Here is a 27,648-nt window from a genome sequence, read left to right as displayed (position 1 = left end):
ATAACCAATGATTGGCTTCCAATACTGGCCCAATCTTTGTAGCCAATTAATAACCAAGCTTTTGAAATCTGTTTTTTGCCTTGGTATCCAATGATGGAACAATATTGGCTACCAATGATTGGCAACGGCGTGATCATCCCAAGATTTTATCAATCGTGGTCCAATATTGTGTGCCATCATTGCACCAATGTTGGGCCATTATTAAACCAATGGTTTATTTCCCATTGGGCATTGTTCATATTTCACCAAAATTTTAAACCTCTCCCCCCTCTACAGTTTTTAATAAAAATTAATAATAATTTATGGGTGAAGTACTTACCCATAGTAATAAATGTTATGCAAATTACAGCCCGATCTAAGAAAACTTTTTTTTGAATTGGATCACTTCAGAAATTTTGCCACACATATATTTTAAATTTAAAAAAAAACAATAAATTTTAAGATAAGTAAAATACTTAGGGAATAAAATTTAGCTAAAAAATAAATAATAATTTTTAATATTTTGCATAAAGTTCCACCCAAAATGGGTAATATTAAGTCATATCCACTTTAACGATTTAAAACTTTATTAATATATTAATTAAGCAAAGATTATAGGCTAATTTTTTCGCAAAAAATAGTTAACTTATTGTACATGAGTCATTCTCTGAAAAAATTCACCCCAAAAAAAAGTTCTTGAATTGGCTTGATACTTTGGTAAATTATTGTCATATTTGAAAGTATCAAACTCTCAAAATATACTAATTTTTTAAGAAATTATAAAAACTAGAGGGGATTGAAATTTTGATTTTTCAGGTAACAGGCGGTTACATTCAAATTCGTATAACTGCTACAAAACTTTTGGGATCTTATTTTTTCATAAGGGTTTTATATTTAGTTTTTCATGTACTTTTCAATGCTTAAAAAGTTTTATTTTTTTTTTAATTATTACACTGATGAGACCTTTTGGACTGCAGCGGAACAAGGTAAGTGACAGTAGCGCCACTATGGTTTTGGTGTGCGGCGGTACAATTTTGGGAGCGTGACTGTCCAAAATGTTGGTGAGTAGCTTACCAACAGAATGCTCCGCAGCTCCCTGTCGAAAGTCGGCTACGGTGCAAAAGGTCTCTCAGTGTAGTAATATCAAAAATTTGTATGCCAAATTATTTAGCATGATCGAGTGTAGGGCGAATTATATAATAAGAACGCCCCTGAAGAAACTAAGCCGTGAGGTGTCATGGCTACTGCTGCAGCATAAGGAAAAATAGTTTTTCACTATTTTCCTTATAACTTCTTTATTTTTTATAGAATAAATTCTAAACTTTTGGAAAAACTTCTTTAATATGTAAGGAAAAACTTTGTCGCCAGAAGTTTTTCCAGAATGAAAATTCCCTCGATAACTTTTTCAGTAGAAGGTTGAAAAACACATTTTCAAAATTAAAACTTTATTATTATTTAATATTAAATAATAACAATTTTCATGATTTTTTTATGATTGTCGTCTTTAATAGTATAAACTGAATAAAATACACCAAATTTCAAAAAAAATCCATTAATATTTGGCAAAATTACGACGAGTTATGTTTTAAAAGTCCATTAAATTATATAGAAAAAAAATTTTCTACTTTTTTACCTCTATTAATTTTAATATTCGTTTTATAAAAAAATCTCACAGGAACAAAGGTGCGGATTTTCATTTCCTACAGGATAGCGTTTTAAAAAAAATTTGAATTTTATTTTTTTCCATTTTTAGACCACCTGACTGGTCGCAAGGCGGCTGCTTCAAGCGTAAGTCTCCTTATAAGAATCGGGGTCCTCATTTGTACACAAGAAGCGGTGCCATACACACATCCACACACACACACACATACATGCGGACATTTGTTCCTCATGTCAAAATATAACTACATATATTAGTTAAAAATTTATTGAAATAATTGATTTTAGGAAGTTCGAAAATTGTCATCACTATAAAGCTTCCTACGAGGAAGCAATAATAATAATATCAATTAAAAAATAATAAAAACAAGGTGTTTTTTGTTGGCTTAACAAAAATGTTTGGTTACCTCAACCAAATTTTTTTTTGTTATGTCGTCAACAAAAATGTTTGGTTGATCAAACAGTTTTTTTTTTAAATTAAAAATTTTATTGTTATCTCCGAGGGGGAATTTACTAGTTAAAAACGTGTACACTTGACTACCGGTATTACACCTTATATTACCCTTATTACTAAGTTATTACACGTTATTACAGAGTATTACACATTATTACAGAGATATTACAGATTTTTTTGCGTTATTACAGCACCGTAATAACGCATTATTACACGTTATTACACAAGTATTACAGGAAGAGTGTACACTTGACTACCTGAGTAAATTCCCCCTCGGTAAAATATATCAAATTAAGAGGAAATATTTGGCCTAACAACCTACAAAACGGATAAATTTAATATTATTTAAATTTTTTAAAAAATTTGTACTTTAAATTTATCTAATCGAATTTTAATAATTTTTGTTTCTTAATATACAATTTAAATAATAAAAAAACTGATAAATAATAACGATATTAATAAATATAAATAGAATTTAAAATTAAATTAAAAATTTCGTAATTCAAATTAATTTTATGATTGTTTATTTCCAAAAATTATTTTTTGCACATAAAATTAATCTTCTTTTGTTAAAATGAATAAATTTAATATATTATATAAATTTTTTAAGAAATTTGTATTTTAAATTTATCTAATCGAATTTTAACAGTTTTTTTTAATTTAACAATTTAAATAAAAAAAAAAAACTAAAAAATATTTTTCTAACAAAATAATATGATTATTTTATTTTTAAAACATTAAAATATATTAACTGTTTCATGTTTAATTTTATTTATATATCATGTTTTTAATTTTGATTAAATAGGAATATTATTTGAAATTATTAACATCATTAAAAAATTGTAATTTTACTACTTAAATAAATAAAATTTTTTTTATATATTCAATGTCTTTTTTCTTGTAGGAAAATATATTAAAGTTGAATTACACATTTCAAAATAAACGCGCGCAATTTTTTGCAGCCAATCGAGTGATTTCAATTTAGTAGGTTATGTTTCTTTACGTCATTAGAATCACGGAAACTTCTTTCAGTCAGATTTTAATAATTCTCATTATTAGTGAAATAGTAATATTTATATGTACGTTTTTAATAAAGTGTAATTAAGTGTTAACGAAAAACGAAAGTCGCCTTTTTTATTTATGTATTTTACTTTCTCAATGTTTATCCTTATTTCAATTCCTTATTTCGATATCTTATTTCGATATCTTATTTCGATTTCTTATTTCGAGCGAATGCTTCCATGCTTTTTCTTAAGGTGCTTTTATACCTCAAATTTCGATCGGATGAACATTATTTCTGGACCGTGAAAATGCGTGAAAAGTCATTTTCATGGCGGGTATTTTTGAATTGTTTTATACAAAAAATGTTTTTTTAAGAAATATAATATTAAATAATTGTTTTAATATGTAAGAACACTTTAAAATAGTGATAGAGAGATGATTTGATTAAAAAATTTAGCAAATTTTGCTTTATAACGTTTTCTGCTACAAGAATGTGTAAAATGACGATGTTTGTGAAATGGTTTGTACAGTGCTTCTTCCTTGTGAGTGTCTCTCAGAATTTTGTTTATGTTATGTCGGTTCTTTTTAACTTGTAATAAATAATGAGTGCTGAAAATAAATCGGTAAGTTGAAATGTTTATCAAATAAATTTAAATTCAACTAATTGTTTCGAATAACTGAAAGAAACATGTACACATGTACACTGTACAAACCATTTCACAAACATCGTCATTTTACACTTTCTTGTAGCAGAAATGTTTTAAAGCAAAATTTGCTAAAGGTGCTTATATACCTCAAATTTCGATCAGATGAACATTATTTCTGGACCGTGAAAATGCGTGAAAAGTCATTTTCACGACGGGTATTTTTGAATTGTTTTAAACAAAAAATGTTTTTTTTAAGAAATATAATATTAAATAATTGTTTTAATATGTAAGAACACTTTAAAATAGTGATAAAAAGATGATTTGATTGAAAAATTTAGCAAATTTTGCTTTAAAACGTTTCTGCTACAAGAAAGTGTAAAATGACGATGTTTGTGAAATGGTTTGTACAGTGTACATGTGTACATGTTTCTTTCAGTTATTCGAAACAATTAGTTGAATTTAAATTTATTTGATAAACATTTCAACTTACCGATTTATTTTCAGCACTCATTATTTATTACAAGTTAAAAAGAAACGACATAACATAAACAAAACTCTGAGAGACACTCACAAGGAAGAAGCATTGTACAAACCATTTCACAAACATCGTCATTTTACACTTTCTTGTAGCAGAAAACGTTTTAAAGCAAAATTTGCTAAATTTTTTAATCAAATCATCTCTCTATCACTATTTTAAAGTGTTCTTACATATTAAAACAATTATTTAATATTATATTTCTTAAAAAAACATTTTTTGTTTAAAACAATTCAAAAATACCCGCCGTGAAAATGACTTTTCACGCATTTTCACGGTCCAGAAATAATGTTCATCTGATCGAAATTTGAGGTATATAAGCACCTTTAATTTTTCAATCAAATCATCTTTCTATCACTATTTTAAAGTGTTCTTACATATTAAAACAATTATTTAATATTATATTTCTTAAAAAAACATTTTTTGTTTAAAACAATTCAAAAATACCCGCCGTGAAAATGACTTTTCACGCATTTTCACGGTCCAGAAATAATGTTCATCTGATCGAAATTTGAGGTATAAAAGCACCTTTATTTCTGGACCGTGAAAATGCGTGAAAAGTCATTTTCACGGCGGGTATTTTTGAATTGTTTTAAACAAAAAATGTTTTTTTAAGAAATATAATATTAAATAATTGTTTTAATATGTAAGAACACTTTAAAATAGTGATAGAAAGATGATTTGATTGAAAAATTTAGCGAATTTTGCTTTAAAACGTTTTCTGCTACAAGAAAGTGTAAAATGACGATGTTTGTGAAATGGTTTGTACAGTGCTTCTTCCTTGTGAGCAAACAAAACTTTGAGAGACACTCACAAGGAAGAAGCACTGTACAAACCATTTCACAAACATTGTCATTTTACACTTTCTTGTAGCAGAAAACGTTATAAAGCAAAATTTGCTAAATTTTTCAATCAAATCATCTTTCTATCACTATTTTAAAGTGTTCTTACATATTAAAACAATTATTTAATATTATATTTCTTAAAAAAACATTTTTTGTTTAAAACAATTCAAAAATACCCGCCGTGAAAATGACTTTTCACGCATTTTCACGGTCCAGAAATAATGTTCATCTGATCGAAATTTGAGGTATAAAAGCACCTTTAGTTGGTGCCACTTGTTGGACAGACTCCGTGCCACTTGTGGAAAGTGGATTTTTTGAAGCATCATTGACAAACACGACAATTCCGTTGGATCCTGTTGCCGTCTATTTCGTCAGTGCTTTTCATTTCAAGTATAATTTCATCCGGGCAAGTCCGTTTAATGTTTTTGAATAAAAATGAATTTGTTATTTTTTAATTAAATAAATAAATACATGTAAAAGATTACATTTCAGTGTAATCAAATGATATTGACATCTTTATTAATCTTTAATATTCATAAAAATATACTTTTGATTTTAAAAAATAAAATTCTCTGCATGTATTTTAAATTAAAAAATGACAACATAACCAAAAAATCTTATTTTGAATCTAAACTAAGAAAAATTAAAGAAACTAAGAAAAAACTTCCGCGCTTAATTCTTACTGGAATCCTTAGTTTATTAATATGTATATTTACGTTTGGAATGAGTATTTATGTGTGAACTATAAAAAGTTTGTTCGATGACATTTACTAATATGCTAATATTACTAATATCTTATAAAATTCATTTCTTCTTCACATGAAATTGAAATGAAAAGCACTGACGAAATAGATAGCAACAGGATCCAACGGAATTGTCATATTTGTGAATGACCCTTCAAAAAATCCACTTTCCACAAGTGGCACGGAGTCTGTCCAACAAGTGGCACGAACTAACGAACTTGCCACAAGTTGGACGGACTTCGTGCCACTTGTAGTGTTTTAAAATTCTCGGTAAAATTGAAACTGGAGAAGGTAAGAAAGAAAATTGCGGTAAATTATCGATGACAAGAGAATTTACGAGAATATACGAGAATATTCATTTAAGTGATTTATAATTGACTTGTTTTAATTTAAATATGTATTTTTATAGTATGTAGGTTAAAAATAGTTGACAGAAGTGTTATTATATAAAATTATATAATTTATGAATCATATGGCTTGAACAATGAATATAAAAAACCGTAACTCTTCTCTGTTCTGACTTACAAAATTATATCACATGAAATTATTCCTAACAGTCTAAATAATTGCAAAATTGAGTAAAATATTTAACCTTGGAAAATTATTTGTTTGTAATTAAACACGTTATGTTCTGAATTTTTAAACGATGTTGTTCACTATAAAATTCACACAACTTTAGTTTACGCGTAAAATGAATCTTTTAAATTCCTTTTAGGTGGCTTCCATAAATGATGTCACGGGTTTTTCGGGGATTTTTGACCCCCCCTCCCCCTTGTCACATTTATTACATACATTAGCGCCATTTTTTCTATATGTTGTCACAAATTGCTAGACCCCCCCTCCCCCCTTTAAGTGTGACATCATTTATGGAAGCCGCCTTAAATAACCTTATCTTTGGTTGCTAAATTATTTGAATGAAACAAAAAATAAAACTACATTTACATAGCCATTCAGAAGTGCTAGTCTAGTTTAGACGCTTTTTTAACAATTTTTTTTCTGTATCACGTGTATCAAATTCTACCTCTAATTTATATCACATTTTTAACAATCTTAGTGATTTAAAATATTAACTTGTTTAATATTTAAACTCTTTAAACATATTTTTAAACAGTCTTAGTAATTTAAAATAGCGAAGTTTTTAAATAAAAATCTTTAAATAATTTCAAAAACTTTGGATCACTATTAAAACAACTGTATTCAGAAAAAATACCTTTTTGCAATGCTTTTTCAATAACTTTGGTCATTGTATGCAGAAATACTATAGTAATTTAAGAATTTTTAAATTCTCGTAAATTCTCTGAGAAAAAATGAAGCGGTAATTTACCGGTAAATTACCGCAATCTTCTTTTTCTTCTTGACGTAATTTACCGTCTTTAGAACACTAGCCACTTGTGGTACGAAACACCGCCACTTGCGTCCGAGACGCTCGTAAGCCGTACAGGCTTCCGTACAGAATAGGTACAAAAGCCAAGTACAAGTGCAAGTCCAAATGCAAATCCCATAAGTGCGAAAGAGATAGGTAGCCTATCTATCTCTCTTGCACTCATGGGATTTGCATTTGGACTTGTACTTGCACTTGACTTTTGCACCTATTCTGGAACCGCTTTTACTCGTTTAGCGCTCGGACGGACGCTCTATTAAGGCACTTGTACACCTCAGAAATTCTAAGTATACTCGGAATTTGTCAAAAGTTATACTAATTTTGATTGCCTTGCTCATAGAGAATTTCTAAAAGATAGAAAAATTTAGAAATTCTCTATGAGCAAAGCCAATCAAAGTTAGTGAAACTTCTAACAAATTCCGAGGATACTCAGAATTTGTGAGGTGTACAAGCGCCTTTAGTAGTCGGGTAGCAGCGATCGTCAATGGCTCCCTTGCTGCTACCCGACTACCAATAGAGCGTGCGCACTGAACTCTATATATCTGGAATACTGTCTGACATTGATGGTCGCGAACCGAGAGAGAGGTCTGATTCTTGTATCCCTCTCCTTCTCTTGCTAAACTGCACAGGCGTAGTACAATACGTTCCAAAAGTTTACTGTTAACTGTGTTATGTCATGTTCACGTATCAAGAGGAGGGGAAACTCCGTTGTAAAGATGCGGCGTGAAAAACAAGCCACTAGAAGGCGTGGCTTATCGTTCGTGCTTTGCTATTCAGACGAATTTGAGTGTTCTGCGCATACTTTCTTGACACTGATATTTGAAATGTAGCAGACGCTGTTTTTAAGTTTCTGTTTGTTTGTTCTGACAGTTGGCATCGCCTAAAGTAATTTAAGAAGAAGAAGAAGTTTCTGTTTATGCGGTTATGGCAAATGGTTTACCCATAAATTTTTTGATGCGATTATTTAATAAAATTGTTGCTTTTTCATAAAAAAAATTTTACTGTCATCCACTTTTTGCTCGGTAATTTTAACATAGACATATTCTTTTCAATATTTTTGAAATTAAATTGCATCGTACTTTGATCCATTATGTTAGTGACTTTTTCAGTTTGAAAGTAGAATAATCTATAAAAAATTGAAATACTATTTTATGTTTATTATCTCGCTTTTGACATTTCTAATCTAACCAAGCAGACGCAAACATTTGCAGCTGTTTGTTACGAAATTTCCCCTGCAAAACCTACAAGGTTAGTATGCGCAGAATTCTTAAATTCGTTCTATTAGCAGTACACGAACTTAAATGACACGCCCACCGTGTGCACGTTTACCATGCCACTACTCACTGTGCTAAAGCGTGGAAGTTTCACCTCCTGGTTCTAGTCTTCTTGTCACGTATACATACTGTTAAATATTTTCTAATGGACCTGTACCGACAAAGAGGAGAATACAAGAATTAGCCCTCTCTCTCGGTTCGCGACTTTCAATGGCAGACAGCATTCCAGATATATAGAGTTCAGTGAGCGTACGGCCGAGCGCTAAACGAGTTACAGAATTGGAAGGTTCAATTCAACTCGATTTTGCTACATTTAGCCTACATGTGTACGTGCCTTTGGGTGGCCCATAGTACCTTCATACAGCCACTGAACTCTATATATCTGGAATGCTGTCTGCCATTGAAAGTCGCGAACCGAGAGAGAGGGTCGATTCTTGTATTCCTCTCTTTGTCGGTACAGGTCCATTAGAAAATATTTAACAGTATGTATACGTGAACATGACTTAACACAGTTAACAGTAAACTTTTGGAACGTATTGTACTACGCCTGCGCAGTTTAACAAAAGAAGGAGAGGGATACAAGAATCAGACCTCTCTCTCGGTTCGCGACCATCAATGGCAGACAGCATTCCAGATATATAGAGTTCAGTGCATACAGCCCCATCCATACCTTCATGTAACGAGCGACTGTATTCTCGCTCAACTTTACTTTCGATATCTCGAATTACGATATATCAAAGCGCTAAATTTGAATATTAAAAATTGTTAAGAATTAATTTAACTGTCTCTTAATACTTTATTCTTCTTAAAATAAAACTATTCAGATATTGATAAAAAGCATGACTAATTTTAAATAATTCCGTCACGCTTTAATTCCTTTCAAACTCTTGTTCCCAAAATGTACAAAATAAACATTTTTCAGAATAAACATTTTGGTAAAATGGCAATAGGAAATACGATCCCAAGTTTCCCTTGCTCTCAACTTAAAATATAAACCTCAAAAAGATCATAAAAATCCACTTGAAAAGGTTGTGAATTCTTTTTCTATAGGACACTAAACACGTGTTGACCAGACGCAACTCGGCTCATAAAATATAGAAAAGCCACAGACTAGGCAAACAAAGAACTTCATGTTCGCGACGACAATTCTTTCATATTATAATTCAAATCCTAATTTAATTAATGCAAAACGTTATTATCATCATCTCTAAATCAACGTTTTATGTATATGTTTGCGTGTATGTATGTATATATATGTGTATATGTATGTGTGTGTATGTGTATATGTATGCATATATTTATTTACTTATTTATTGATTTGTGTTTATATAGTTAATTTATAATCTTGTATAACGTGCGAAATAAGTATATATGGAATTAGATTAATACAGTGAAAATGTATAAATACAGTGCAGTGATGCTGGATACAGCATAGAGCAGACTATATACCGGAGCATGCGCAATGGTGATTGATTTGAACTCGTAGCGAGAGCTGTGTCTTCGCTCTAACCTTACTCCTAAAGGAGAGCTTCTCTCGCTTCTGTCCCTCTAATGGTCGATGTATCTCCGAACTTTTCAATAAACTTATGTGGTTTTAATCTAGAAGTTAGAATGATTAATAATTGATTAATTGTCTTCCTTCAAGAGGATTTTCCACTCCGTTTCACGGAATTTACATTTGTTTTCATTTCAATATTCCCGCTTCCTCTCAAGGATTAATACCAGTGATGGGTTGTGACGCGTCACACGAAGTTTTGTACGTATAATACGTTTTCGACGTAATATACGTATAAAATGTATAAAACCATGTAGAAAACCACTGACATTTTGACATCTATTTATGATCCTCTGATTTTTGCCATAACGAATTTTTCTTATCATTCTATTTAAATTAAAGTCTTAAAATAAAATAGAAATGGTCAGAAAAAGTAAAAGAAAATCTTTTAAAGAGGGTTTGCCCTGGGAAAGTGTAATGAATGATGTATTTTAATGAAGAATTTAAAATTGCCGCTCTTAAATCACGTGATCAAATGTAATATACATCGTGTAGAAAACTTGGCACGTAATATACGTAGTATTATACACGTAGAAAACCACGTATTATACGTCATGTATTATACGTACCCATCACTGATTAATGGTGATTCCACAAATGGAACGCGCGACTGATGCGCGACAATTGATCGTACGTATACGGAGCGTACTTTGCTGTACTTCAAGGCCTTTCTCCAATAGGATCCTAAACTCTTGCGTTGCGTATGCATTGCGTCGGTTGCTATTGGCAACCAATGCTAAAATCAACGCGTCAGTTACGCAACGCAAAAGTTTAGGTTCCTATTGGAGAAAGGCCTTCAACAGACGGACTCTCTCGCATAATACGTATACGGAGCGTACTTTGCTGTACTTCAACAGACGGACTCTCTCGCATAATACGTATACTGCTCCGTATACGTACGATCAATTGTCGCGCGTCAGACGCGCGTTCCATTTGTGGAATCACCATAACACCGAGTAAAACGCGTTATTTACGTAACTCCGCCCGTAACATTCATACAGCGGCGTCGCCACCTAGCGTACCTGCATTATACTAAAGTATATTTTTTTTGTGTGCAAAATCATAGTACACAAACCCTTTGCTTGAAAAAACAGAAACAGGCAGTAAAGATGAAAGCAAAAGGGGAAGTAAGTTAATTAAATCTTTTTAGTGGAATTTCGTAAAATTATACTAGAAAAAACTTGTTTTATGTCATCAGTGTAATAGTGAAATCTAATGAAAGTTACTGATTTACAATGTCACAACCATCAATTCCGAGAATGCTTTATGACTGCTTGACACTTCCACGTGTTTTATACAAAATATAAATATATATATATACCTGCTTACACATTTTCATTCCCGAAATATATGTTACCTAAATACTAAAGTTTTTGATATGCCATAATATAACTATCCTTTAATAAACAAAAAACATGCATAACAATAAATCGCTCCCTAACCTATAAACATATGCAATTGAAATACACTTATGTAAAGCAGTTTGTAAAATTTATCACTTCCCAATATAGTCAATTTTCGTTGTCGCTTTCGTAGTCGAGCAAGATTATTTTTGAGAATCTTAAAAATTGAAAAACATAATTTTCTAACTGATTAATCTCTATATAACTATTAAAATGAACTATTTTATTGATCTTGAGAATAAATCCTATTCCTTAGTACATTCAAATATGTGATAATATTATAACACAGAAAATGTAATAACTTGTTTAAAATACGTTTGCAAAGCAAAAGTATTTTAGAATATTAAGACACCAATTACACTAACCACATTAACAATTAAAATATTTTCCAACAGTTGAAAGAGTACGAGGTGATTGGGCGGAAATTGCCCACGGAGAAGGAGAAAACAACACCTCTCTATAAGATGAGGATCTTCGCACCCGATGCAATTGTAGCAAAGTCACGTTTCTGGTATTTCCTGAGGCAGTTAAAGAAATTCAAGAAATCCACTGGTGAAATAGTCTCATTAAAGCAGGTTCGTTTATAATATATGATCCATTCACCTCTCATTCCAATATCATCTTCGTAATTAATGTTTCAATAGTTTTGGCTGGATAGATAATTTTAAGAAAATCAAATTATTGCTTTCCTTTCCACTAATAATTCGTATGGCTATTTTTAAAAACTATTATACAGTCCAAATTTTTTTCATTTATAAAATAGCCTAAAATATTTTTTAATTGTTTTATCCCAATGAATTCTTTTCTATAGATAGTCTAGAGTGCCTCAAAAAAAATTTTTTTAATTTTTTTGTGGAAATTGTTCCACAAATTTGAAAACTACCATTAAAATTTCATTTAAATAGAATCTGTACTTATTAAAAAGGTAAATTTGTTTAAATTTACACTTTTTAGATTAAGTAAACAACTCAATATTATTTCTAATAAGCTTTTACATGATATTTTAAGAGAAAAAGTTAAAAAATTAATTTCTATTTTTTTGACACAAAATATAAAAAATTTACAGAAAAGATGAAAATAATTAATTTTAAAAAAATAGGAAATCCTGGATTTTCACATTTTTTCTTAAAATATCTAGTAAAAAGTAACCGCATCACGTATATACCATATTAACTAAATTGACAATACTTACCATCGACCGGGAAAATAGGTGTATCAAGTTAGAAAAACAACTTTTGTAAAATCAAAAATCTCATATTGGAGAATTTGCCGCTAATTATTCGTGAAATTTCCAATTTTGCCGTGTTTGATTTTTTAAAATAAACAGGGTGCACTGATAACTTGATAACAAGTTAGCAGTGCAACCACTGTAAATAAAAGGATAAAAAAATCTGAACACACATAATTTTGCCGTAATCAAATCCCACAATTAGTTTCTCAAAATATTTAAAAATGACACAAAACTTCACAATATTCTATCAGAATTTTGTAAAATTTATATTCTTTTATCCTCAAAATCATTTTAATATAATTAGTTGGTCGAAAACGACTTATTTAACAATAAATCTATAAACTCAACTATCAGACTAACGACCAAATTAATGATAAAAAATTACTAATCGAATCTTATTTTTGACAAAGATTTAAGACTCTACTGTTACATTTCTTCGTTTTTAATTCTTACAAAAGTCAAATATTTTATTTGACGTATTTTTCCTTTACGAATAATTAAATTAGCTGCTACGGCAAAAATCTTAAAGCAAAGGAAATGTGTCAAAATTACTTCTGACCGTAATTTTCGACTGTTTTGATACATTTTTTCTTTTTTAATTATAGAAATCAATTATACAATTAATATGACGTATTTTTTGTCTCGGTCAGAAATAATTTTGACACTTTTTCGATGCATTGGGATTTTGCCGTTGCAGCTAATTTAATTATTCGTGAAGGAAAAATATGTCAAATAAAATATTTGACTTTTGTAAGAATTAAAAACGAAGAAATGTAACAGTAGAGTCTTAAATCTTTGTCAAAAATAAGATTCGATTAGTAATTTTTTATCATTAATTTGGTCGTTAGTCTGATAGTTGAGTTTATAGATTTATTGTTAAATAAGTCGTTTTCGACCAACTAATTATATTAAAATGATTTTGAGGATAAAAGAATATAAATTTTACAAAATTCTGATAGAATATTGTGAAGTTTTGTGTCATTTTTAAATATTTTGAGAAACTAATTGTGGGATTTGATTACGGCAAAATTATGTGTGTTCAGATTTTTTTATCCTTTTATTTACAGTGGTTGCACTGCTAACTTGTTATCAAGTTAGCAGTGCACCCTGTTTATTTTAAAAAATCAAACACGGCAAAATTGGGAATTTGACGAATGATTAGCGGCAAATTCTCCAATATGAGATTTTTGATTTTACAAAAGTTGTTTTTCTAACTTGATACACCTCGGGTAAATGTAAATGTAAATGTTTGTTTATTTACAAAATATCCTCAACATTTTTTTATAAAGCTTTAGCTGTATGAAATCTTTTCTGCAGATAGTAAATATAATTTCTAAATTTTTTTTTTATTTTAACAAAATTTAATTGGTTAATGAATATTTTCAGGGTGTCTAGCGGTCAGGAAAAAGTCAGAGAACTTTTTAAAAATTTGCCAAAAATGAACATTTTTATGAATTTTTTAAATTATCTGGTGCAAGAAAAAGTGTATAAAGCTAATAAATAAAATGTTTTTTAATATCTTAAAAATACTTTAATAATTTATACTTTTCATTTTTTTAATATTAAATCTTTATTAAAGAAAAATTGGAAAAAGTTTAGGAAAAAGTCAGGGAATTTTTATTGTACTTCTTGCTGGACACCCTGATTTTACTTTAAATAAATAATTTAATTTTAAAACATCTTTTCTCTCTTAAATAACTAATGTTATTAGATATTAAATTCATTTTATTAATTCTATAATGAGAATATTTGTATAAATTCACTAATTGTAAGAAAAATTTTTTAAATTTTATTTAAGTAGTACAAAATTCTAAAATAAATTCTTAAAGTTCCATTTTTATAATCTTTGGAAGTATGATTTAAGCAATATATTAGAATTTAAAATTTTGTCACAGTTTTTAGTTTTGACGGTAAAAAAAATTTTAGGAAATAATTAATCAATTTTTACAGATTTTTAAATAAAATTTTTTATTAAATAATAATTTTGAAAGAGTTAAAGTTGAAATTTTTGAAATTAATTAAATTTCAAGACATTTTGAATTAAAATTTCTTTATAATTTTATTTTCTTATTTTTTTAAAATTAAAATTTTAGTTAAGTTAAATAATAATGGAAATAAAGAAGATCTAACGAAGATTTGCATTGTATAATAAAAGACCGTAATTTGTTTCAAAATTTGTAAAAAAAATTATTAAAAGAAATCGCATTTTATTAAAATAAGTCGAAAAAAATCGTATTTTATCAAAAAAATTGGAAAAAGTCGTATAATCCGAGACCTGCAATTTATATAAAATACCTTGAACTGCAGTTTGAAAATTCGCCAAGAACTGTAATAATAATATTATTCTGATTAATAATAATAATAATAATAATAGTGAGGATGGTAATTTTGTTTTGAATATTATTATTATTATTACGATGGTAAATAGGTTTCTCCTATTAAGTATTTCATTAACCTGATCATATCTGATAAGGTAGAAATTTAATTGACCAACAGTCAAATTTGTATGTACGAAACAAAATTACCATCCTCACTAGATATTTTCTAAAGTTGTTAATATTGACGTTGAAAAGTCGTGTTCATGGTTTCTGAATTGAGTGGAATCGGGTCTCTCTGTAGCTCAATTGGTAGATCATCTTACCGGCAATAAGAAGGTTCTGGGATCATACCCCAGCAGCGAGAGGCGATCCATTTTTTTCAGAAACCATGCACGAAAAATATTTGTACGAGTTTAAATTTCTACCTTATCAGATATGATCAGGTTAATGAAATACTTAATAGGAGAAACCTATTTACCATCGTAACAATAATAATAATAATTAACAATAATATTATTACTTATAACCTCTCTATCATAACATTGTCTTGTGCGATTTGACACATTCTCTTCTGCTATATTATGGCTCTATATATACTTGCGCAGTAAACCATTTTTGGTTACCGCACCATGAAGTAGTATAAGGAGCACCCACTCTTCTTCTTCTTCTTCTTAAATGACTTGAGGCATAGCCAACTGTCAGAACAACCACAAAATGAAGAAGAGGGTTAAGGTGCTTTTATACCTCAAATTTCGATCGGATGAACATTATTTCTGGACCGTGAAAATGCGTGAAAAGTCATTTTCACGGCGGGTATTTTTGAATTGTTTTATACAAAAAATGTTTTCTTAAGAAATATAATATTAAATAATTGTTTTAATATGTAAGAACACTTTAAAATAGTGATAGAGAGATGATTTGATTAAAAAATTTAGCAAATTTTGCTTTAAAACGTTTTCTGCTACAAGAAAGTGTAAAATGACGATGTTTGTGAAATGGTTTGTACAGTGCTTCTTCCTTGTGAGTGTCTCTCAGAGTTTTGTTTATGTTATGTCGGTTCTTTTTAACTTGTAATAAATAATGAGTGCTGAAAATAAATCGGTAAGTTGAAATGTTTATCAAATAAATTTAAATTCAACTAATTGAGGAGGTCAATCAAATAACTCGATTAGCGCTTGAAACATCGCCCTTATGGTATTTCGCCGCTTCAAAAAAGGAGAAAAATTCAAACTCAAAATTTGAATTTTTGGAAAACGCTATCTTGTAGTAAATAAAAAAACGCAACTTTTTTCTTAAATACTTTTTTTCGTAGGACGAATATTATTTGCATTAGAAATTGAAAACAACAAAATTTTTCTTTTCAAATTTAATTAAATTTTAAAACATAAATCGTCGTTTTGAAGACAAATGTGAATGGATTAACTTGGAATTTGGTATACAATCTCAGTTGGGTCTACTGAAACGAAAAAAATCATAGAAAACTTAAAAATTATTTATTGTTTAATTATTTTTTATTGTAAGCAATGACGTGTCAGCAATATAACTCTTTTACATTCAATGACAAAAAGTATCTAGGGAAGTTTTGAGTTGAGCAATCTTATCGCAAGGAAGTTGTTCCTCAGTATTCAAGGAAGTTTTCTGGAAAATTCCAAAACAATTTATTGAAAAATAAAAAAGTAATGCAATTTTCAAGGAATACGCGCCGCGCGTCGCTTTCGCTGCAAAAGCATCTATTTGGAAACATGTACTAGTGTCATTTTTATGTTGTTAAATTATTGTCATTATTATTACTGTTATTGTTTATTGTTATTAAATTATTATTAATTTTTATTTATTTCCAAAAAATTATTATTATTATTATTATGGTTAATAATTCTATAAGCTTTTTTCTCGTTTGTACATGAGTATTTATTTTACAAATTTTTTTATTTCTACAACTTTTTTATAGTGCACATTTTTTAGTAATATTATCTGATACTTATGTTTTTAAACACTTTATTTATAAGTTTTATTTATAATATTAGAAATAATGAAAATGACATTTCAAACAAGGTTTTTGTTAATAAAATAATAAAATGTAACAAGAATTATAAAAATAGTTCATAAAAATAATAAAATTTATTATTAAAATAATGAAATAAAAACTAAAAACATTAGTTAATTATAATAAAATCTGTAATACTCTTTATTGTTTATTTGTATTAAATTGTGAATTTGTGTGATTTGATACGCGACATTCTGTTTATTTATAAACAATCTAAACATGAGTTTCACCTGTGAATCGAAGTTTTGATAAAATTTGAAGTTAGTGTTGGTTTGAATTTGTTATCGTACATTTCTGTTGTGTAAATTTTGTGGTTTTAAATATTTGTGGAAATTTTTTATTGTATATTGTTCTTGTCACAAAAGATGTCAAGAAATCTTTTTAGAGGAAGAAAAAGGTCAAGAAATTACAATTTTTGGAAACAGAACAAAAGAAAAGTTGATAGAAATACAGTAAGTTTTCTGATTTTCCTTTACTGATTGTGTTTGAATGGAATATGAAAATTAATTAAATGGATAGTATTTACAAATAAAATAAGTATTAAAGAGTTTGTGCCACATAAATTTTTTTAACTGAAACAAATGTTTCTAAGAATTTTTGAACTAAAATTAAATTAAATTCTAATTTAAAATATTTTAGAAAAAATTGAGCAAAATTTAATTTAATGAGAAAATATTAATATAAATAAATGTTCAAAATGTAGATATTTTTTTATTAATTTTATTTATTTATTTAATTTATATTTTTTATATGTTTCTTACTTTTATCGTTTTTTATTATTTTATTATCTATTATTGTTTTTTTATATTTACAATTTTTTTTATTTATTATAATAGGGAGAAGAATATACTTCTGTTACTGGAAAATTAATTTCTGCGAAGCATTTTCACCCTGTGCAATATTGATGCCCAAAAATGTGCTATCAAATGATAGAAGATTCGGAACAAGAAAAATTTTTCTATTCTTTTTGGAAAAATGCAGGTGATTATAAATCACAAAACATTTTACTAAGTGAATTAATTACAAAAAAATCTCGAAGTTCGACTAAACTGAATTCTCAGGGAAAGAATAGAATTTTGTGGGACTATTCATTCCATTCTTCAGTAAATCGTTTCGTTGTTTGTCAAAAGTTTTTATGTACTTTGCTAAGCATAAAAATAGGAAGGTTCACCACCATACAAAAAAAAAGTGTTAAAAATGAATCTCTTGACAATAATACTGGGAGACATGAAAACCACGTTTTACGCTTAACTGAGGATCTAAAGAAGAATATTCTTGAACACTGTTTAACTATTCCTCATTCTCCTTCGCACTACTGTTTAGAAAAAACAAAACTGTTATATTTTGAAAATTCAGAATTGACTTTGACCAAATTATATTCATTATTTGTTGAATATTACATAAAAAAATTTGGAAAACCGCCATCAATAAAAAAGAAAACTTACTGCAATTATTTTAATTACAATCTGAACTTTTCTTTTTCCAAGCCCAAAACAGATGTTTGCGATTTGTGTTTTAAATTTACAAATATCGGCGAAACTAATGAGGATCTAACCCGCCACAAACAAAATGTTGATGATTATAAACTTTTGAAAACGTCTATGATATCTGAACATAATGTATTGTGTCTCGAATTTGATTTTGGGCAAAATTTGGGCGTACCAAAATTACCAGTTTCCGATCAATTTTATGAAAGGTTAATTTGGTTGCACATATTTAATGTAAATGTTTTAGGTAAACGTAAGCGCAGTTATATGTACAATTTTTTAGAAGGAAGTTTAAAAAAAGGTGGCAACACTGTCTGTAATTTTCTTTTTGATTCCATCCAACGCGAACTAGACCTTGATTGCTACGACAAAATTTATTTGTTTTCTGACAGTTGCGGTGGACAAAATAAAAATTATTTGATGATGTCATTTTTATCTCTGCTTTCGAAAAAACTTCAGCTAGAAATCCAACACTTGTATCCAGTGCGTGGACATTCTTATTGTTCTTGCGACAGAAATTTTGGAATGTACGGTGCGAAAAAGAAAAAAATGGAAACAATCGAAACGGATCAGGATTATTTTGAAATAATTAGAAGCTCGAGAAATCCTCCATTTATTCTTATTAAAGATTCTGAAATCAGTGTGCATGATTTTGAAGTTCATCTTCCACACAATGTGAATATTCCAAAAGACGAAGTGAAAGTTAGCGAAGCCGTGAGAATAATTTATTTTCCAAACGGGCAAATCGTATTATTTAGAAATTATACAGAAAGCGCTTTTCATTATATTTTAACTTCGGAGATTGAATTTGACAATTTGTTAAATACGCGTCCAGCTCTACCAATTGGAATTAGTAAAGAAAAGATACAGGATGTACAGTCTTTACTTCAATACTTAAGTCCTAAAGGCAAAATTTTTTTTAATGATTTAATTGAAAAATCCTGCATTAAATCAATTGAAACTAGTTTGACTGAACCGAAATCAGTTAAAAAACGTTGTGAAAAAAGTAAACCTATTAAAAATGTTGCAAAGAAAAGTAAAACTATTAAAACAATTGCGAAAAGAAGTAAAACTATTAAAAAAGATGTTAAGAAAATAAAAAAACCATTAAAAATGGTTTAAGATTATATAAAACAAGTTAAAAATTTGTTATTCTAAGATTGGAGTTAAACTTAAAAACTTTTATATCGTTTAAAAAATGAAATTATTTTATTATTAACAAACTGTAGAATAATAAAAACATTATGATTAAAATTATTGAAAAAATTGACAATATCCGTGAAAATTGTAAGAATGTTTAACACAACTTTATAAAGTATTATTTTTATATTTTATAATTTTATTTAAAATCATCTAACTATTTCTTTGTTAACTGAATATATGTATAATAATTAGTAAAAACATAAAGCATGTTGTAAATTTATAAAGTTAATATTACTAAAAAATGTGCACTATAAAAAAGTTGTAGAAATAAAAAAATTTGTAAAATAAATACTCATGTACAAACGAGAAAAAAGCTTATAGAATTATTAACCATAATAATAATAATAATAATTTTTTGGAAATAAATAAAAATGAATAATAATTTAATAACAATAATAACAATAAACAATAACAGTAATAATAATGACAATAATTTAACAACATAAAAATGACACTAGTACATGTTTCCAAATAGATGCTTTTGCAGCGAAAGCGACGCGCGGCGCGTATTCCTTGAAAATTGCATTACTTTTTTATTTTTCAATAAATTGTTTTGGAATTTTCCAGAAAACTTCCTTGAATACTGAGGAACAACTTCCTTGCGATAAGATTGCTCAACTCAAAACTTCCCTAGATACTTTTTGTCATTGAATGTAAAAGAGTTATATTGCTGACACGTCATTGCTTACAATAAAAAATAATTAAACAATAAATAATTTTTAAGTTTTCTATGATTTTTTTCGTTTCAGTAGACCCAACTGAGATTGTATACCAAATTCCAAGTTAATCCATTCACATTTGTCTTCAAAACGACGATTTATGTTTTAAAATTTAATTAAATTTGAAAAGAAAAATTTTGTTGTTTTCAATTTCTAATGCAAATAATATTCGTCCTACGAAAAAAAGTATTTAAGAAAAAAGTTGCGTTTTTTTATTTACTACAAGATAGCGTTTTCCAAAAATTCAAATTTTGAGTTTGAATTTTTCTCCTTTTTTGAAGCGGCGAAATACCATAAGGGCGATGTTTTAAGCGCTAATCGAGTTATTTGATTGACCTCCTCAATTGTTTCGAATAACTGAAAGAAACATGTACACATGTACACTGTACAATCCATTTCACAAACATCGTCATTTTACACTTTCTTGTATCAGAAAACGTTTTAAAGCAAAATTTGTTAAATTTTTTAATCAAATCATCTCTCTATCACTATTTTAAAGTGTTCTTACATATTAAAACAATTATTTAATATTATATTTCTTAAAAAAACATTTTTTGTTTAAAACAATTCAAAAATACCCGCCGTGAAAACGACTTTTCACGCATTTTCACGGTCCAGAAATAATGTTCATCTGATCGAAATTTGAGGTATAAAAGCACCTTTAGAATGTGTGTCAAGCTTCGTACATATATTGAGTGCTGGAGTAGATGAATTAAGGCAAGTTTGAAATGATGGTACTCCCAACAGCAAGGCGGTGCGCCGTTGAGTAAGTATGGATCGCAATGGCGCCAAATTCAAACCAAGCTGAAAGTATAGCCGTAAGGGAAGACGAAAAGAAAAGGGAGAATGGGAAGTAACTCCCCTGAGACAAAGTTAATTATAAGATCATTTTAAATTTTAAACTATTTGATTTTCCCTGCAGATAAAGCCTCCCAGTTCCCTTACCACTTCGTCGTTAGGGTTAAAGACAAGATCGACAACTGAGACATCACGCGGGTTTGTGTTGGGGATTTTTTTGTTGAGAAAGCAATAGAAATTAGGCCTATAAGGGCCCAATCTAGGGCAATCGTGTAAAATATGGTGGAGGGTCCGTCTTTCGACGCCGCACAGGCATCCTGCGGCCACCTCCCAGCCTATTCGTTCAAAGTGGTCGGCAGTATACATGTGAAAAAATCTGACACGTGTTATAGTATTGATCCAATTTCTTGGTAAGGAAAGTTCACCAAACCAAGGCTTAACCGATTTGATTGTCACCCTGGACAGGTATCGATGGTTACTTCGATCAACCTCAGTAAAAGGCCAGAGGTGAGAGGACCATGAGAGCCGGTCAGGAATCAGGACGGTCTTGTTGATATCACTCAAGGGGGCACCAAAGTTGATTCTATTACCATGAAGGTTAGCCTCTCGACAAGTCGCGTCAGCTCTTTCATTTCCCGAAATGCCCATATGTGAGGGAACCCACATAAAAGAGAACCTGAGATCCCTAATAGAGGGTAAATCGAGAAAAATTCGATCACGGATTTTATAAACAAGTTGAGGGTTGTCTTTAAAAAGAAGACAGTCCCTGATTCTGTTGATCGCTGAAAGAGAGTCCGAGACAATCAGAGTTTTAGAAGAGTGAAGTTTTTGTGAGTATAAAATAGCTCTAAAGGTTGCATACAGCTCTGCTGTAAGAATGGTAACGAAAGGTTGAAGTGGAGTTCCACACGAAAAATTGCGGCTCTCGTCCACGAAGGCGGAAGCAGCGCAATTGGTGTTTGGATTAAGGGTTGCATCAGTAAAAATAATATGAAAGTCTGAGAAGTTAGTGGATATGAGATCACGAAATTGTTTTTCAGGGTTGGAAGAGGTCTGAAGCAGAAGGCCAGCCTGAGTATCACAAGGGACTGGAGCAGACAGGGAGAGCCAGCTCCAATCAAAATAAGAAGGTTTTTTAGTTTTAAGAAATGATATCGCAATGGGGGCAATGCGGCGAAAAGAGTTAAGCAGGGATATGTTACCAGTTTTAAAGGAGAAGGAGCCCGACGACTCCCTTTCATCCAACAAACGGATTTTGGGAATAAGCGGGTTCTCGCTCCAAGACAGATTACGAACAAAAAAGGTGTTAGAAAGATGCGAGCGTCTGATGTACAAAGGGACCTCATCGGTCTCCAATAATAGCAAATAGGTAGGGGTTGATTTTATTGCTCCCAAAACAGTTCTCAGGGCAGCCGACTGGACTCTGTCCAGAATTTTCAAATTTGAGGCAGATGCGTCTGCGAAAAGGGGAGCACCCCAATCCATGGTAGCTCTGATTAGGTTGCGGTAGGAAAGTAAAGCAATGCTGGGGGAGGTGCCCCAGGTTGCTCTTGATACGATTTTGAGAATACCGAGAGCCCTCGTAGCCTTGTCGGCCAACATGTGGATGTGCTCCCTCCAGGTGAGACGTCTGTCGAGTAAAATACCAAGGTGTTTCATGGTTTTATCGCATGGGATATCCACGTCAGAGATGTTAATATGAAGGTGGTCGAAAGTTGCCCTCGATCTGGAGAAGACACAAGCAGTAGTCTTCAAAGGGGACACAAGCACCCACTCTATAGGCCGTTTTTGAAAATTCTTCCCCAGCCTTTCCAGATTTAATAGAAGCATTTACTTATCCCCGATACTAACAACCCTATCAGAAAAGCGAGGAATTACAGGTCACGTGGTACATTGGTATATAAGTGTTTGTATATAACTGTCAGTTGGCGTTTTTTTTTAGAAATGTGTTTGATGCGAGTTAATTTTGTGTAATTATAAATAAAGAAGTAAAAAATATGAGGCTGCTAAATTGATCAATGAATCAGCATTAACACAGGCAACTTTACTTGATACAAATTATTTTGTATGTATTTGAATGTTAACAAAATACTTGCTGAACTTATCACTATATTTTGTTTGTTTACATGTAAATATAACCTAAAAATAAAAAAAAATTAAAAAATTTCGTTTGAAAGTTATACGGCTAAAATGAAACAAAATTAATTATATTTTTATATAGCTTACGCCAAAATATTGCAATTCCTTTATTATTTCATTATGAAACATAATTGAAAACATATATTTTAAAAATCTAAATTATATATTCGTGTATAAATAAGCAAAAATTTACCAATTTTCAAATATATTTTAAAAAAATTTATGTTTTATTTAAAATTTTTGTGTGTAACTTTTTTCTTTCTTTTCAAGTCAAGTCAAATAGTTTTATTAAGATAAAAAATTTGTACACTTTTTCTAAAATTATTATATATCACTTTACACTGTTTACTATTGAGAACAGCTGTCACTAGGCGCAGCCATATTTTGAAAACTTCTAAGTACACCGCTTTTCCGCTAGAGGCGTCATAATCGGAGATATGTAATGTAGGATTTATTCTCATGCAGGGGGCCTATATGCTTAACAAGTAGTGAGTGCTCCTTATACTACTTCATGGTCTGCACATAATTGAAGTACAATATCTGTCCCTCAAAAAATGCAGATGTTGCGTTAAACTTTTCTTAGTGGAGATAATCGCAATTTACCAATTTCAACCAACAATCTTGATTTTTTTATTTTCAATCAATCTACAGGGTCTCACAAGTCGAAAAATTTCACCAATCACAATTTTTTTGTTACTTTAAGTACTTAATTTCATTGTTTTTTAAAAAACAAAAGTTTTTTATTTGTCTTTTTATTTGTTTTAATTAACTCGGAGTGATAGATATCATCTCAATTATTAAATACTACCGACTGATAAATTCAAAATAATAGTATTTATTAATCATTAATTATTTTGAATGGTTTTCAGATTGCTGAGAAAACACCAACAAAAATCAAGAACTTCGGAATTTGGTTGCGATATGATTCAAGGTCTGGAACTCACAACATGTACCGAGAGTACAGAGACTTGAGCGTGAGTGGCGCAGTGACTCAGTGCTACCGAGATATGGGCGCTCGACATCGAGCTCGTGCTCATTCCATCCAAATTATAAAGGTCGAGATCATCAAGGCTGCGCAGTGCCGAAGACCGCAAGTCAAACAGTTCCACGACGCCAAAATCAGATTCCCTCTGCCCAAACGTATCGCGCACAGAAACCAAATGCCGACGTTCAGTGTACGCAAACCACGTACCTACTTCTTGTAAAAAGTTTGTTTTCAATGTTTTTACTAGAAATATATATATTAAAATTTATTTAATAACTTTTGCTTTTTTCACATTCTCTTATTCCTGATATAAAGTATTTAAAAAAATTATATTCCAAAGGCAGTTTGTGCGATACTTGGATAGCTGAAAAGTTGATCTTGAAGATATCGTTAGCCGTTTTTCGATTCATTCCAAAAAATATTTTTTTTGATATTTGAAAATTCTCATTTTTTAAGATAGCAAAAAAAAAATTCAATCAATAAATTTATCACAAATTTCATAAAAAATGTGTTTATAACGCAGAAATCATTTTTGTTGTTGATAAAATTGATGTGTATAACATACACAAACAACATAAATTGTTTAAACAATTTTTTATTAGAGGAGAGTGGGTGCTCCAGGTTTTGTTTTTCGATCAAAACTATTACATAATTTTTTTTTACTACTCTATTATATAGACCTTTAAGTATACGTACAAACACAACTTTTGGCATAATTGATTAATTAAAATTTAAAACGAAAATAGAAATTTTGATTGTTTTTCGAAAATACTGGTTTTATGACTTTTTAAAAACAGTGGGGAGTTGAAAATTAAAGAAAAAGACATATTTTTTAAAATATTCTTTATTTAAATTATGAAATGTAAAAAAGTAAGATAACTTACATATAATAAAGTAATAAATAAGATAATAAAAGATTATTTTAGATAATTTAGATACAATTAAATTATTTTAAAAATAATTGAATTAAACTAGGTAATATACTTCATTTTACAGTGAATATAGATGTAAAAAGTCTCATTTCACTAAAGAACAATATTTAAATTGCATATAAAACATTCTAATTATTCATAAATAATACAAAATAAGAATAGAGAGTGCGTATTAGAATTAAAAACTTTTAAATATAGTGTGAGTCACAACTCCCCATTTTCTACATTTTCAAAATAGTTATACTATAATTAATACATTGAATGTTCAAGGGTTTTTAATGTTTTTTAATATTTAATTTTTTTGTACGTCGAAAGTTATTAATGACAGCTAATTTTTATGCATTATACATTGGATTATTTTGAAAAAATTAATGGAAATGACCTATACATAAAGAGACAAAAAAACTTTTAGAAAAAAATTTTAACTCACTTACTGTACAGACATGAAAAATGCTTCCAAAGATGAGGGGTACCACTTAAAAAGTTAGTTCTTAACGAGGAATGAATATGCCAATATTTGAAATTTCTCATATTAATTGCTATAATAAAAAATTAAGGGGGAACACGACTCCCCACTCTTTCCTACTAAAAGTTAAAAAATAGGCTGTTTGCAATTAATTCATTAAATTGTTTATTATATGTCTCTAGGTTAATACGTTAAAATTTTTCGCTTTTGTTGACGTAATAATCGCCTTTTATAAAAACTTACGCTGTTTTTAAGTAATAAAAAAAAATTTCAACTTAAACATTAAATAAACAATTGATAAAAATTTTTTTTCAAATAAAATCAGAAGCGTTATGCAGAATTTTATCATCACAATATTACGCGAGGAAAAACGCAACGGGGCCGTTGGCCGCGTAACTTCTTTTGTCGCAGAATACTTTCGCTAATATCCGACCCCTCTCGCCAAGGTTTCTTTAAAATGCAAGCAAGCAAAGCTATACGCGAGCAAAAACGCAACGCGGCCATAGGCCACTTAACTTCTTTTGTCAATGATATTTGAAGTTCTTTGAACTTTTCTCAAAAATTAATTAGTTTAGGTGAAAAATGTATACGACATAAAATCTGTTTTTTGAGACCTACAACTTTCGTCTAAAAATTTTTTCGAAATTTTGCGTTTTTTACGAGTTAATCGCTTTTTTTGCGCAAGGGCAAACGTGGAAATCTGCTACACTAAGGAGGGATTTGCAACTCCAAGGATCAGACCGTTCCGGAGGAGCACTCTTTTTCTCCGAAGTGTGCGGGGTTGACTTGCTCCTGTGTAAACCGACCCGCTAAAACCACACCCTTAATCGAACCGTCTACTCTTACTTGCGGAACTGCCGTCTGGCTTTACACTTCGCAAGTAAAACGGTTCCCTTGCCTTCGCCACCCAGTAAAAAAAAGAATTGGTGGTAACTTAAACAGAATTCGATTTGTCGAAAAAACCAAATGGGAACGTTACGGTGAATTATTTTTTCTTACTGTGAATTCTTTTCTTTTGAACATTTAAATTGACGTTTGTTTATTCGAGTTTACATTATAAATGAATAAAATAAATGTTTCGAAGTCTAAAAAAGCCGATTTGGAATAAGAAATATATAATTTTTTAAAAAGAAATAAAAGCGAAGTGTGACAGATTCACCGACAATTTTATCAAGTGAGTAGTGTTCATATGATAAATTTACCATATGAGTACTACTCACATGATAAAATTGTCGGTAAATCTGTCACATTTCACTTTTATTTCTTTTAAAAAAATTATATATTTCTTATTCCAAATCGGCTTTTTTAGACTTCGAAACATTTATTTTATTCATTTATAATGCAAACTCGAATAAACAAACGTCAATTCAAATGTTCAAGAGAAAAGAATTCACAGTAAGAAAAAAATAATTCACCGTAACGTTCCAATTCGGTTTTTTCACCAAACCGAATTCAGCTTAAGTTACCACCAATTCTTTTCGCTTACTCCCAATTCTTTTTTTTTACTGAGCATTTCATAGGCTGGGGGCAGGAAAGGAGAGGAGATCAAATGTCTCCTCGCACCCCCGCACACCCCCAGTCGAGCGAAAGATATCATCCGGTCAACCTCTTCTTCTCATATAGGATCTTATATAGGATCTCACATAAATTCATATATTCAAAACCACATAAAATCTTAGGTGTCATGTAAGAAACTATATAGGATCTTATGAAAAATCATATAGGAAATTGAGACATGATTTGAAGTAAGATTCGATTTAAATTCTTACAAACGTATTCTTAGGTAATAAGTTATGTAAATTCCTATGTGAAATCCCACAATTTTTTCTGGTCACATTTTTTCCTTCAA

The 27,648-nt window shown here is 29.7% G+C and overlaps 1 protein-coding gene across 1 annotated transcript; it reads left to right on the top strand.

The window, feature by feature from the left end:
* Positions 1–11,045: 11,045 nt before the first annotated feature.
* LOC127278541 (60S ribosomal protein L18a-like) lies at positions 11,046–24,669 on the top strand. The gene is made up of 3 exons (XM_051300301.1): positions 11,046–11,201; positions 11,873–12,052; positions 24,286–24,669. The coding sequence occupies exons 1-3, from the start codon at positions 11,184–11,186 to the stop codon at positions 24,619–24,621; spliced, it is 534 nt and encodes a 177-aa protein (XP_051156258.1). The 5' UTR covers positions 11,046–11,183; the 3' UTR covers positions 24,622–24,669.
* Positions 24,670–27,648: the final 2,979 nt, after the last annotated feature.

This window comes from Leptopilina boulardi, unplaced genomic scaffold, assembly GCF_019393585.1.
Source record: "Leptopilina boulardi isolate dan_hultmark-lab unplaced genomic scaffold, ZJU_Lbou_2.1 LbouV2_204, whole genome shotgun sequence".
Lineage (NCBI taxonomy): Eukaryota > Metazoa > Arthropoda > Insecta > Hymenoptera > Figitidae > Leptopilina > Leptopilina boulardi.
The sequence above is the reverse complement of the archived record's forward strand: the minus strand, read 5'-3'. Positions and strand labels throughout refer to the sequence as shown.

Coding starts and splice junctions, on each gene's coding strand:
- LOC127278541 (XM_051300301.1), top strand. Junction 12,053..24,285: donor AAATAGTCTCATTAAAGCAG/GTTCGTTTATAA, acceptor AATGGTTTTCAG/ATTGCTGAGAAAACACCAAC.